Below are 13711 nucleotides of genomic sequence, written 5' to 3'. Positions count from 1 at the left end.
GCACACGGATTGTTTATCGTAGCGGTAAAAACAATGACCATCATCATAGTTCCTCTGGTTATATTCTACTTTATTTGGATTATATTAATTTATTACCGAAATCGACGAACACTTAATAAATCCTTAAAATGTATACTAAACTCTTCATCGAACATTGGTGCCATAGCAGCCTCAGGCGACGTTACAGCACTACTTATAACTGCACATCCAGATGATGAGTGTATGTTTTTTGCACCAACAATTATACGACTCGTGGAATTGAATGCCACTGTTCGCTTGCTCTGTTTATCAACAGGTAAAGTACATTAATAATGAAACATCAAATGTATCAGAAGTTTGACATGAATGTTGCACATTTCAATTCTGAATCTCCAGTTTTGGGTTAGTTATATTTTCCTTACACGTTCGCTTTCCCATTGCCAATGCCAACACGATGCATTTCAACGTCACTTGATAGCTGACAACTTAATGTAATGTAATGTTAATTTGTTATATATGTGAACTGTATTATATTGTATATCATTTTAACAACCTTATTATGATTTGTAATAATCCAGCACCAGCATATAATAAATCTATTTTTTACCTTTTAATATCTATATCTAAAAATAAATTATATAAAAATGTATACATATTAATACATTGATACATAGAGTGTAACTTTATATGAACAAATGTCTTAATAGATTGGTTTGGTCTATTCAAAAATACACCAAAAAAAACGTTTTTTTTCCGTTTGAGGTTTGAAGCTGAAAAAAGTTTAATGAACTACAAATTTGGATGTGCCGTTCCTTAAATCTCAGTGAGATCCAGATTACCTAGTGTTACTCTCTTAAGGTAATGCTAACTTGATTTTATGTGCGGTGTGCTTTTTGCACCCTCAAACTCAAAAATGCATTCATAATATGTATATTAATAATATTGCAAACCGTAGTGCAACACATGTATTGTTCTAGTGTTCCGTTTTAATACACCTTTTGGTTTTAATTATAACAATTAAATTACAGCATTTGCAGAATACTGTATTTTAGTTGATTAGTTGAAGTGAAAGTAAAATATTATTGAATGTATTGCACTCTCACTATAAATAGACTCATTTATGATTTATGATTAAACAGATATGTATTGTATCATTACTCACTTGGACATTTATGGGAAAACTATTGTTTACTGCTTACTGATGCAGACTCTATTTACATTTTATATAATTACCTTTCAGATAAAGACAACATTGTTACTTCTTGTATTTACATATGGTAATTTTTTCTTTTCAAAAAAATATACAGGAAATTACTACAATCAAGGAACTCAGCGTAAAAAGGAACTGCTCAACAGCTGTGCAATGCTGGGGATACCAGCCTCTCATGTGACCATACTTGACCAAAAGTAAGTCTGCACTGAAACTCAACATCCAAGGCATGCAGAACACAGACCTTTTACTCACATATCTTTATCGGACTAGATGAAGGAAATCACAGCAGACATACAAAATACACAATGGGTATATATATATTTAGATTACCTTTATTATTAGAGTATATCTTTAATGTCCCAGAGGGGAAATTTGGTTTACAGACAGTAGTCCATCAGAAAACATGTTAAAGATACTATGTCATAATAAGCAAGAAGAACACTAAATGCACAAATGCATTTTCCCTGTCCAGCAGCTACAAAAATGGCTACCAAAGATCCCAGTATCATAGAGCACATATCCCTGCCCCCCATGCCTATAGGGTCTGTAAGACGTGGGCTGAGTGGACCACAAATCAAACCCTTCTATTCTTGCCAAAGCAGAGAGGGGCAACCACGGAGTGTAGTTGCATTAGACACAGGGCTTACTGATAGCCTCTTATTAGATTTTCATCCCCATTTTTACCGGGTATCATGGCATTTCTCAATGGTCAAATGTTGGCCATTTGGTAATTGGAGTAGGCCTACACCTATATAAACACACAGTTCCCAAGTTTACCTTGGGAAGTGAAGACTGTTATTAAACACTTTATTATTAACACTAAAGCTTATGGTCTGTACATACAGATTGCAAAGGAATGGACCTTTTGGGTCATTTAATATGATTATATTTGACACGTGAAAAATATAATACATAAATATCTAATATGGTGAAGCCATAACTATACTCCAGTGTCGAACAGCTACTTTAGTTATACAGAGGTTCTCTCTGCGACGCTGTCATGTATGCTTCTGCGTAAGGTATTCTGGGTGTAGTCTAGCTAAAGATGGGCAAAATACTCAAACAAATCTCTCTCTTTATAATGTGTTGAATAAATGAACATAAACTGTATGCATACCTCCCTAACTGTTCTTTATACAATATTATTATCCATATATATCTTGTGTATATATATATATATATATATATATATGGAAAGGAAAATCTAGCCATCTGTCACATTGTTACATTTTCAGAATTGTGCGCCCATAGCCATCAGCAGCTGCCTCTGCGGTTTGTACTTGTGACACAGAGTCCAAGTCTCTCGAAGTCACAAAAGTATAATATTGCCTGAATAGTAGCTAGTGATTCTTGTTCTACTTCTGTGAGGTTCTTATGTTGAAAAGTTATATAAAATATTTGAAATGTAGTCTGTTCAGACATTTAATGGTGTTTACTTTGTCAGAGATCATAAGAGATATAGTCACTGTGAATTTTCCCATTTGATTCAGACTGATTTACAAATAAAAATGTCTCTAAGAATTCAAACAAATTATTTGAGATGAGAAAAATCATATTTAGATGAATATATATATATTATAAATTAAAATCCTCAGAATGTTTTTTGCCACGAGCGAGAAATCTGTTGATACAACGTTTAAGATGTTTAATTTTGTTTGTACTATAGATAAAAAAATTAAATAAAACATAAAAGACCACGGAGTGCAGTATTGCCCAATATTAAGATTACCTTGATTCCGACTGGGGCATTCAGACAGCACAGTAGCAGAAAAAATGTTTCATACAGCACATACACATAATAGCTAAATATCTAAGTCGATGTCAATGCATATACTGATGGTCCTCTTTCCACAAGCTTACTGAGTTATATCATGGATGCCTCATAGTCTGACTGGTCTTATCTTATTAGCTTGCATAGTCACATAGCAGAGAAGACAATGGTTGAATAGACCAGAGGATTTCTCTCTCACTCTCCAAATAAGCCAAGCTGTTTTACCAGAAAGATGTTTGGGTTTCTGAGAACTTGAGGCTGCTTACATGTGAGTCCCAGCGGGCCATCTCACCAGGAGTGCTTAAGGAGCACTGCCACAAACCGGGAACTGGCAGTAACAGACTGGAAGCCAGCCTAGATCGTCTGCCCCGCGGAACATTGTTGGGTTGCGTGCTAGGAGATACACACACGCACGCACACGCACATGCGCACACACACACTTTATTATCTTGTGTATCCTATTTTTTCGTCTTAGTTATTTGTTTAGTCTGAAAGCCCCACACCTAACCCACCTTCTCTCACTCTCCTCCACTCCTCCCACTGATCCTCACCACCAACCCTCTCCTTCCCCCGATTTTTCCCATGTCTGCTGAAACTATGGGATTTGTTTTGGCACAACCTTGAGACACTTTCAATGTAGGTCATTCAGATCTGCTTCTAAATGGCAGTTTTTTCTGTACTTTCAAACAGACAAAGTATGTGCAGATGTACATTCCTGACCCCATCTCTCGCATTTTTCAGTTGATGGCAATAAAATAAATTCAATGAAGATGCTTTGGGTGGCTTGGAATGTATTTTCTTTACTTTGTACATACCTTTTGTGATAAATTGTTTTGTTATTCAGAAAATAGATTCTTACGAAAATAACTTTAATTGGATTTGATTTGTATGTGGGTCTCTGGTTTGGTTTCAGTTGGAGATGTAAGTTCATAGTTATCTATCATTAACAACCAATGAGTTTGTCACACTTGAACTGGAAATATGAAGTTTGAAGTAGTGAACAAGTCTAATCAGGTTCAGTTCACAACGGCATTGGAAGGCCTGTTTTTTACATGATCCCCATTGCTTGATCTATTTCTTCACACCCTTTTATCAAAGCTAATTATGCCTTACATTTAACTAATGCTTCTTTGACAAGCAGTAGAGCCGGAAAAATCCCTGGCTGTCTTTATTTTTTCCTTCTTGAAAGCAGAAATTACTCCCAGGATTTCTAATATTTCTTAAGAATTTGTCTAGGAAGAATATCCTAGGGTAATGCAAACACACAACTCAAAAGCAGAGTCAACGATAACCACCAGCAACAGCATGTTTTATTACACATTGATGGTTGGTTAGCGAGCACTGACTCTAAGCCGTTACCATAGCATGTTCTTAAGTTCTTCACCCACAAGCAATGAAGTGTTTCAATATGTTTCTGGTTGATCACGGTTGCCATCAAGGACTGGTCGTGTTTCGCTTTTGTTTTGAGTGGGATAACGTAGTGTTATACATTTTAAAATTACAGAATTGTGTGATATTATCTTTCTATGACACTCGTTAATTATCCGTCACTACAGACATTTTTTGGATAGTGTAAATGTGCATGTGATAAAAATACTATTTACAGTGGCGTATCTTCAGCAGTGACTTCATGATGCAGGGTGGGGAGATGGTGGGAGTAATGTCAGCAAGGCGGTGGCATCTGAACCATTCTCTGCAGCACACATAATCTGACTGTGTGGACAGAAGCCTGGCACTTTGAGAGGGCTGAGGTCCATGTGACCAGACTAAACGAGCCCTCTCTGACACACATACACATACACACACACACACGCACACATATGCACACAGAATCGGTTTACTGGGCCAAAGTTCAACCACTGCATACAGATGCCTGCAAGCAATTAGACGCCCCATGCAAAGCTAGAGCAGGGGAGCTGGGAAGGTTACTCTAGGACATTTGGCCCTGTTGCCATAGTGAAGCAGACTCTCTGGCTGCATCTCGCTTGAGAAAGGTCAGGTGTCCATCTTTTGTTCATTTTTCTTAGCTGCCTCGCTTGTTTTTTTTCTTCCTATTTGCTTATTTAAACCTCCAATGCTGTTGGCGCTTATAAACAGATTTTCCCCAGTTCATTTAAAAACAACAACCAGACAAGCTAAGAGTTACAGCATGAATCTTTTATCTTTTGCTTTCTATGTTATTGTCTTTTTCCATTCTTCGTTTGTCTTGTGGATACAAATAAATGGAACAAATGTATTGCTGTTGCCTGTTATCAGTTACGTTCTTTATATAACTATATACATTCCTCTTGCAAGAGGCATGGTTATTCTGTGTTCTTTATTGGTTGGACACAATCTGCTACTCAGATGACACATCTATGCATTCTAACTATCATTTGAACTTTGACACACAAACTCCCAGTGACCCCACCCCCAAGTCAGTGTGACCACCCTGCCCCCTGCACCCCCCTCCCATCCCCTGCTACTCCATGCCTGACCCTTCCCCGGTGACAGCAGTTAGATTTGTGTCTCAATCTATCACTTCTACCTAATGGCTCAACTGTCCTGGCTCATTGTTTAAAAAAACATAATGGAGGTGGCAGGGGGGGGGCGTTTGGGTCAACTGCTTATCCCCCCTTCCAAAGTACGCTCAGTCATCATAGTGTGTGTGTGTGTGTGTGTGTGTGTGTGTGTGTGTGTGTGTGTGTGTGTGTGTGTGTGTGTGTGTGTGTGTGTGTGTGTGTGTGTGTGTGTGTGAGAGAGAGTGCATGCGCTTCTGATCACCCGGCTAAACTCAATCACAACAGGGCCAGGCCATCTGCAGACATCTGCATTAACCCAATCTTTTTCCTTCACTAATGACGCGGTTGTTTCTGTTGTTTGTATTGTACGTCTTTGGTCACGTGGGATCAATGGCTAAGCTGGGCTGACTAGTGATCTAATTTGATACTGTGCTTTCCTTGCCAGTGTGCTTTCATTTGCTAGCGTATTTTCAGTTGTGTGTGTACTTCTGGATAGCGTAGTGGAGGCAAGAGGGAGCTGCCGCTATTCCTTGCTGATAAAGGCCCCAGGACATTGTCTTGCATTGAACTCCTTTGACTGTCTGGGTCTTCCATTTGTTTGGTTGTCTAATGTCTCTGGATACAAGGGGGTTTCACCCAAATCGACTGAACTAGTTATTACATTTTTATTCTATTAATTTCATTTTTCGGTTAAACTCTTTTAAAGTTTAGGAGTTACAGAACCTGGATGTGATGGATGCTCACCAAGGTCCCAGGGCTGTAGTTTCACAAGAACAGGATGCTGAGCCTTAACCTCGGCACACCCTGGGATTTGCATTCCAAAAGAGTTCTCTTTGAGAAGTCGGCCTGGGTTTAGCCGTTGCCAAAACTGTTCTGCAAAACACATATAACCAGCCCTTCTCTAAAACACACCACACCTCACTATTAAATGCAATGCATCACATTTTCAACACAGTAACGTACAGTATCGCTATAGCTCTTCCAGGTCACACCCTCTGCACCTGGATAGATTAACTAGGCTTTCTTTTCTGCTCGCAGAGAACTTCCAGATGACCCCAGTGCCGAATGGAGCATCTCCCTGATCTCCTCTTTGGTCAGGAAGCACATGAGATCCCACTCCTTCAACATGGTACGGGCTGAAAACCAATTCAATATCTACAAAAACATTCAAATAAAACGCAACATCCTTCGCCAACCACTTTTTTTTTTTTGCAGGTTTTGGTCACACACTAGACAGAGGCTTTCTCTGGGCCATAAATCCATATGTTTTCTAGAGTGACATCAGTTTATGCTTAACAGCTTTGCTAGATTATGATTTTGGCTATAATCTGTGGTCTCCATAATGACCATATGCTAACGATGTCAGCCTCACTTTCCTCCTTGGCGCTCAGCCAAGACGATTGCACAGCGCCTACCCCTGAGATGGCTGCAGCCACAGCCGCTCAAAAACAAATAGTTGTGCACTGCACATAAAGATTCTTATCTCGTCCAAATGACTTTCTCCTGCACGATTACCAGGCAGGAATTTGGGTGTATTTAGCATCAAACACTTCTGTATGACTTCTATCTCACCGAGAATAAAAATAGTCGTAGCCGTGAAAGGCAGAGTGCTCTGCATCAGCTCACAAAGCCCTTTGCCCAGATGTGGGCATGGCAGGTTGTTATCAGACTAAGCGAGATCAAACAGGAGAAACATACTAGCTAAAACACACCGGAAACGCACACTACAGCATGCTTTCTGCTGTGCACTCACTCTGTACAAAATGCAAATAGGATGGCAAGTAACGGATACCCACATTGATCAGGCTTCTAGTGGAGTGAGGCACTTGGCCTGTAATATACTGTGATTCAAGATGCATATAATGTGATTATCTTTGAGATGCATGTCTTCAGCATGAATATCCATAGTCCATAGTTTGGTTGTGTTGTATTCATTCACTTTTGAGTGGTGAGAATTTGAGTGATTCAGCTTGGGGTCGGCGGGACCTTTTTTCGTTGCAGGTGCTGACGTTCGACGGAAGAGGAGTCAGCGGCCATGCCAACCACACGGCCATCCACGAGGCGGTCAGGTACCAACACTGGCTTTCCCATATCAAGGGGCACAGAGAAATCCGAGGACTGGCCGTCCCGCTGTCTGCTTTGCCCGCTTCAGGCGGGCAAAGCCTCCACCAGGGTTCCCAACAGACCCCCTCCCCCACACACATACACACACACGCCAAGACGCATGCACATGCACACACACTTGCCCATAAACTCGTACACTTTTTGATACTTCATCTGCTACATAGCAGAGAGGTCATCCAAACCTGAGACCCCAGCTGGAACACAGCACAGCACTGGCTCCCAGAGAGCTCCGAGCTGCAGGGATGGCCGGGCACTGGGGATGGGGTGTGGGGGCGGTGGGTGGAGGTGTAGTTTGCAGAGGCCAGCCAAAAGTCTGTTTGCTTTATATGAATAGTAAAAAGGGGTGGGGGGGGAGGTTGATGCTTGTCTATTGTATTGCGGTTCCTACACAATCGCCTCTGCACACACACACACACACACACACACTGTGCGAATGCCTGAGTTGACCAGTAAGTTGGCAGTTGTCACTTGAGCCTCAGTGAGCATTGCTGGCTACCATCCAGTATGCAGACCTCAACTGCAGATTAACTCTCTTTCTCTGCCAGATTTTTTTTTTCTCTCTCGGGGGATGGGCTCTTACCAGTGTTTTTCCCGAGGGCTTGCTCTCAGGCTTTATTTTTCCTTCAAACCTCCTCAAAATATGTTTGCGTAAGAGGTCATTCCTGGCCTTTTCCCATATTTTTTGCACTTGGATTAGAAAGGGCCGAGAGACTCTTAAGAAATACTGTTACTAACATGGACAAATTGTCAATGGCTCATGTCACAGTGTGGAGTACAATGTCACCTGCTGGTCAATACATTCAGTGCATCATTGGGAATAGAAATACCTAGCCTTTTGAGATCGTCCAGATATTCACGTTTGCATTTCGCAATGATGTGAGAGAAACAGAATGTAAACTTGTGAGAAAGACCCAGAAATTGCATTAAATGTAATAAGTGTAATGTAGTGTTTCATCTGACTTGTTTCATTTTGTCTTCCCCATAGCCATCTTGCTGCCACTGGCCAAGTTACTGAGGGTACGTCTGACCATTCTATCCTTTTATAATAATCTAAGCGATAAGTTTTATCATAAAAGCTCTGAGACATCGCTTGTCTGACTAGTACTAGAGTTGTGTGAGGAAGGGAGGCAAAATAAGAATTGATTTACGTAATTACTGATTATAGTGTTCCTTTGTAGTCTGTAGTGCCCTCTACTGTTCAATGGTGTCCGTCTTCCCTGTTTCATATACACAATTCCATCTGATGGGGGCAGAATTAGGCTGTCTAAAGAAGATGAACTCGATAAATATCTGTTCAGCTTTAAATTTACCCAATAAGCTCAAGGTCAAATAAACAAAAATCTCTAACGGACAAGGTAAATGGACTGCATTTATATGACGCTTTTCTAACCAGTGGTAACTCAAAGCACTTTTTCATCTTCATGAACAGCATGCGGTCTATTGTATTTGGAAAACAGGATGTTTCTGTAGTGATTCAATTAAATTTAATTCAGTTTATTTAAGAAGGGGACAGTGCAAATTAATAAAACACATGATCATGCATGGTTTAAAAATGCCAGAATTAGCCAAAAGGCTATTTTTCATCTGTAGTCCCCTGCTTAAAAGCTGGTACTTTTTTAGAATCGAACAGTGGTGGAAGAGTTTTGGTTTTTTATCTAGAAATTTTATTGCTTGTTTGTATTGTGATTCAAGTGGCTTTAATGTGCTCAAATTGGCCTGCGACCAGTTTGTCAGACAATAATTCAGATGACTAAAAATCATAGAGGTAGAAACATTTTTGCAGCCTCTGTAGACATGTAATTTCTGATGGAACGAAAATTTGCTATATTGAATTTAGTAGTATTGCAGGTTTTTTTTACATGTGCCTTAAAGGAAAGGTTTGAATCAATTAACACCCCAAGATATTTGAATTCACTCACAACCTGTAATTTTTCTCCCGCTACAATTATGTGATGGTCACTAGTGGGTTTATTAGTTTTACAAAAGAACATGCTGACTGTTTTTGAGACATTTAATTGCAGGCAACACTCTCTCAGCCATGTTGTAACCTGAGCCATGGATCTAGTAAGCTTATGTACAACATCTGCCTTGGATCTGCCATGTACAAAAAAACAGTATCATCAGTGATGGGGATCTATAAGTTATACAAGACAATCTAATGGGGAAATCAGTTTTAGCTCTGTGGGCATAATAGAGGTTGGATTTTTCAAATCACGCAACCATTTTTTGTTTAACTATGAACTATTGGCATTAGTCCTGCCCCACTGGCCAGCCATTAGACATACTTATAAAATGGCCAGAGCCTGTACAAAGGAGAACTTGTTTCAAAGTGCAACCTGTACAAAGTGCAATCTGTCAAAAGGTTTTACTCACACACACCAGTGAATCTGTCAAAACGTTTTTTATTCACATTCTTTAAACCGCTTTACAGTACAGGTTTAATAATGAAGCAGCATACTGTTTGTACTTATTTTACATATCTGTTGAGTTGACATGAATCTCATCTGATAAGGGGAACATTTTGCCCTACTAAAAGGAACCGCATGCATTTCCTCCAATCACGCTCCCACTCTTACCATAACTGCTGACCATTAACGATACATTAACAACCAGAGTGGCCTACTTGAGCCGGTGACCTAGATAAACTATTTGTCGGAGACGGAACATTAAATTGCATTAACCGGTAGCTGTGCCTTGTGTCCGTCTGTCCCAGACTGCTGTCTGCTTAGCCTGGTCACTGTGGGCCTCTTCAGGAAGTACCTGTCCTTCCTGGAGCTTCCAGTCAGCTGGCTCTGGCCCTCCACCCTGTGCTGCGTCACAGGCCCCAGGGGCTATGCCAAGGCCAAGGTGAGGCTGTAAACTGAGTGGTTAAACCTGCCGGGGCTGCTCGGGCTCTCACGTGTCACTGACACTGCCACGTCTCCAACAGGGCGAGGCGTATCATTCCAGGATCACAGTCTTGTGATTCCAAAGTCAAAGATCACACTGTCGAGTGTATAGTTCTAGTAAAGTTACGACCCTTCTCATCACTCTCCCCACATGTATTTTGCGTTGAATAAAAGTGTCTGTTTTTAAATGACTGTGTAAATATTCTCATCTCTTTCTGTCAGGCGGCCATGTTCTGCCATGGGACTCAGCTGCTGTGGTTCCGTCACCTCTACATCTTCTTTTCTCGTTACATGTTCATTAATACATTCCAAATGCTTCCACGGGGACCAAGGAACCTGAAGATCTATTAGGGTTCTTCACACCAATTTCAATGCACTGATTGTGGTTCATAATGTAAAGAGTGTCTGCTGCCTAATAATGAAATGTATATAGTTTTTATACCGAAAATGGATTCTTGTTTATATATCTTGTGGGATTTCTATCATAAATACTGAAAATTTGATTCAACTTGGTAGGGTTTATATTTAAGTGTGAGTTTCATTTTTCTTTCCTTTGTAATTTAGACTCAATGAATAAACAATGCATTCGTTTTGACAGAGGGTAAATTAAAGGTTTCTAATGGTTTATTTTGAGTTGTTATTGCTTTTAATCACAAGGTCTCCTCCACAGGGCTTGACATGGCTCTTATGGTCTTGTGAGCTTGCATGCTTTCTTCCCATTTCTCCCCACAAAACTTCTCTACTGTCACACTACAAACAGTACCTGGATCAAGACAGTGAGGCGCGATGCCTAGGGGCAGAAGAACATACCGAAACGTCAGACCAGGATAAAAAGCACAACCCAACCAACCAGTATTAACTGTCAACAAAGCAGGCCAGAAACGTCTAGAAGGTGCCATGATGATAGGGCATTGAGTCACACTTACCATAACCGTTGGGGTTAGACCGTGGCGTGTAGAAACTCTGAACGCCGCATATTTTACAAAACGTATGCTTGGCAGCATGTGTGTTAAATGTGTATGTCGTCAGATCTTCCTCCCCCTGTGACATGGAAAAAAACAACAAAAACGTATACACTTAATTATACTTATACTACACAATTATATCGTTTCTTTAAAAAGTAGGCCTACAATAATGAAGTTTTCCTACCTGCAAAAGGAGGAACTGTTTTTTCGGCACAATAAAATGAAGGTTTTGCTTCATGGTGCAAATACTACAACTTAAAAAGAAAATAAACGATTAATTATCTCTCTAGCAACATAACTTTGAATGGGAATTAATGTTGTTTCAAACAGAAACAGGGACTTTTCTGTCAAGATGGCCTACTTGCACTCGAAAACATGAAGATTTGGGGAGTTCCACACTTGGAATCTGACAGCACCACAGTGGCAGCCACCGATGTGTTTTACATGGTCCATCCTGTAGAGAAAAAACGGCTCCAAATGAGTTTCTGACCAAGACTTGCTTATGGGAACAACAACATTATTTGAAGCCAAGCGCTTTTGAAAGACCTGAAAGAACTCTTGTGTAACCTGATGACGTTTCGACAGATTCATTTGCAGCTTTCTGCGAACCACGCTCCCTGTCAATAGACTCAAACTATAGACTATAAAAAATGATTTTTGTATTCTACGTTTGATCATCATGAACGAATTTAAGATGATTGGCAATGTTTGTTTATTATCATCATTGCATTAAAAAAAGTATTCAAGGCAGTGGACCTACTTTCAGTTTTCAGTTTAACATTTGATTTGTCCCTCAACATGAAACTGCCACGATCCAAGTACAAGGTACAAGGCATGTACCAACATGTCCAGCTGAGCGGAACCTTACCCAACGAGAACTCTGCCCCGGAAAAAAGACTGACGTGGTTATCACGCGTTTGGTATCAAATTACAGTCTTTTGTGAAGGAAGGAGGGTGACCTGAATAGCATTCCTTGCCTGATACTGAACAGCCAAGATTAATAGGCTTACATACATAATTCAACATGGGACCGCTGAGTCATTGTGGACAATGTCCCATAAACCTGTCCTTTTCGTCTTTTAAGACCTCTAATTTCCACTTCACCGATATAAGTATAAACGCTTTTAATTAATGTTGTAGGTACACAAGAACGTACATCTTTAATTATGGGGCTAATGTTTTGACAGAAACATTGTTCCCATTTTCAACCATGTACGTTTACAACCCTCGTCTGCTTGCTATACTGTCTGTCAACACACTTTCCCAATTCTAACACAGAACGCCTAAGATATGTTAGAAACACCTTTTTATCAGGCTTGTACCGGTCGAGACTGTTGCATTGTTTAATATACATTCGATGTATATTACAAATCTTGTCTGTCTCTGCATTTTGAACAAGGAAGGGTGCGGCTGTCTGATGATTGTATTTGCATTTAGGGCGCAACGATGTACAATGCCATTATTTACCGTCAGCATGGGACCAATCGCTGTCGAGACAAACAATTTGATGAACCAATCAGATTCTGGAGGGCAGTTCCTGTAATGTTGTTCTGGAAAATTCCAGGGCTTTTGCCTAAGCACAGTATTACTCCGCCTTGGTTCTCGTGAAAAAGACAACAACCAAAAAAACACGAAAAATGAATAATACACAATGAAAGTTGATTTTATATTTAACTAATATAACTAATTTAATGAATAGACTTAAAAAGGCAACTAATAATTAATACAATTGAAGGTTATTCTTGCAATTTATGACGGTGAGAACTACTTTGGACGGCGGATGGTAATAGAAGTGTGACGTGTTGTTCTAGGTATAAAAGCACTGCGTCAGTTGGTGACGAGCAGTTCAGAACTAAGACTTCAGGAGTTGAAAAATCTACAAATCGTAAGTAAAATTCTTTTTCGTTTTTTATAGTGTTCGTGTCTTTTGTTCAAATGTAACGCATTGTCACGTTTTCTTTATCACTGTACAACGGTTGTCGCGACTCTTCTTATATTCTTTCGTTAGATTACATATTTCCCTGATGCTCTTGTCCAAAGCGAATAATAGCTTTGTGCCTTGAACCATAACGACGGAAACCATTATTCTTGTTATTTTGGGGCTGACGTTACATACACTTGATAACGTAAGCGTACGGCTTACAGTGCTACAAATTAAACATTTTACTTATCGATGTTCGGAGATGTCCCTAATGCTGAATCGTGTTTTATTTATGTTACATGGGCGTTGATGAAACCTAAATGAATTTAAGATCATTTCGACGTCGACC

At 39.9% G+C, this 13711-nt stretch overlaps 2 protein-coding genes across 5 annotated transcripts; one reads left to right on the top strand and one right to left on the bottom strand.

Moving 5' to 3' along the window:
• Positions 1 to 33: 33 nt before the first annotated feature.
• pigl (phosphatidylinositol glycan anchor biosynthesis, class L) lies at positions 34 to 10849 on the top strand (the record flags this gene model as incomplete). The annotated part of the gene is made up of 7 exons (XM_084474053.1): positions 34 to 295; positions 1287 to 1386; positions 6503 to 6593; positions 7466 to 7533; positions 8574 to 8605; positions 10302 to 10435; positions 10699 to 10849. 7 exons carry the CDS (start codon positions 34 to 36, stop codon positions 10825 to 10827), a joined length of 816 nt encoding a protein of 271 aa, XP_084330179.1. The 3' UTR covers positions 10828 to 10849.
• Positions 10850 to 10881: 32 nt separating this feature from the next.
• Positions 10882 to 13287, bottom strand: cenpv (centromere protein V). 4 transcript variants are annotated; one of them, XM_084474056.1, is made up of 5 exons: positions 12909 to 13287; positions 11803 to 11895; positions 11626 to 11695; positions 11403 to 11517; positions 10882 to 11266 (listed from the first exon to the last, which is right to left on the bottom strand). In XM_084474056.1, the coding sequence occupies exons 2-5, from the start codon at positions 11892 to 11894 to the stop codon at positions 11127 to 11129; spliced, it is 417 nt and encodes a 138-aa protein (XP_084330182.1). In that variant the 5' UTR covers position 11895; positions 12909 to 13287; the 3' UTR covers positions 10882 to 11126. The 4 variants fall into 4 exon arrangements, with proteins under 4 accessions (XP_084330182.1, XP_084330181.1, XP_084330183.1 ...); XM_084474055.1 differs by lacking the exon at positions 12909 to 13287 and adding an exon at positions 12202 to 12288; XM_084474057.1 differs by lacking the exon at positions 12909 to 13287 and adding an exon at positions 12009 to 12090.
• Positions 13288 to 13711: the final 424 nt, after the last annotated feature.

This window comes from Micromesistius poutassou (assembly GCF_964030765.1).
Source record: "Micromesistius poutassou genome assembly, chromosome: 10".
Lineage (NCBI taxonomy): Eukaryota > Metazoa > Chordata > Actinopteri > Gadiformes > Gadidae > Micromesistius > Micromesistius poutassou.
The sequence above is the reverse complement of the archived record's forward strand: the minus strand, read 5'-3'. Positions and strand labels throughout refer to the sequence as shown.

Coding starts and splice junctions, on each gene's coding strand:
- cenpv (XM_084474056.1), bottom strand. CDS start 11,894: ATGGACCATGTAAAACACATCGGTGGCTGCCACTGTGGTGCTGTCAGA. Junction 11,696..11,802: donor CTTCATGTTTTCGAGTGCAA/GTAGGCCATCTT, acceptor TTTCTTTTTAAG/TTGTAGTATTTGCACCATGA. Junction 11,267..11,402: donor GTCTAACCCCAACGGTTATG/GTAAGTGTGACT, acceptor TTCTGCCCCTAG/GCATCGCGCCTCACTGTCTT.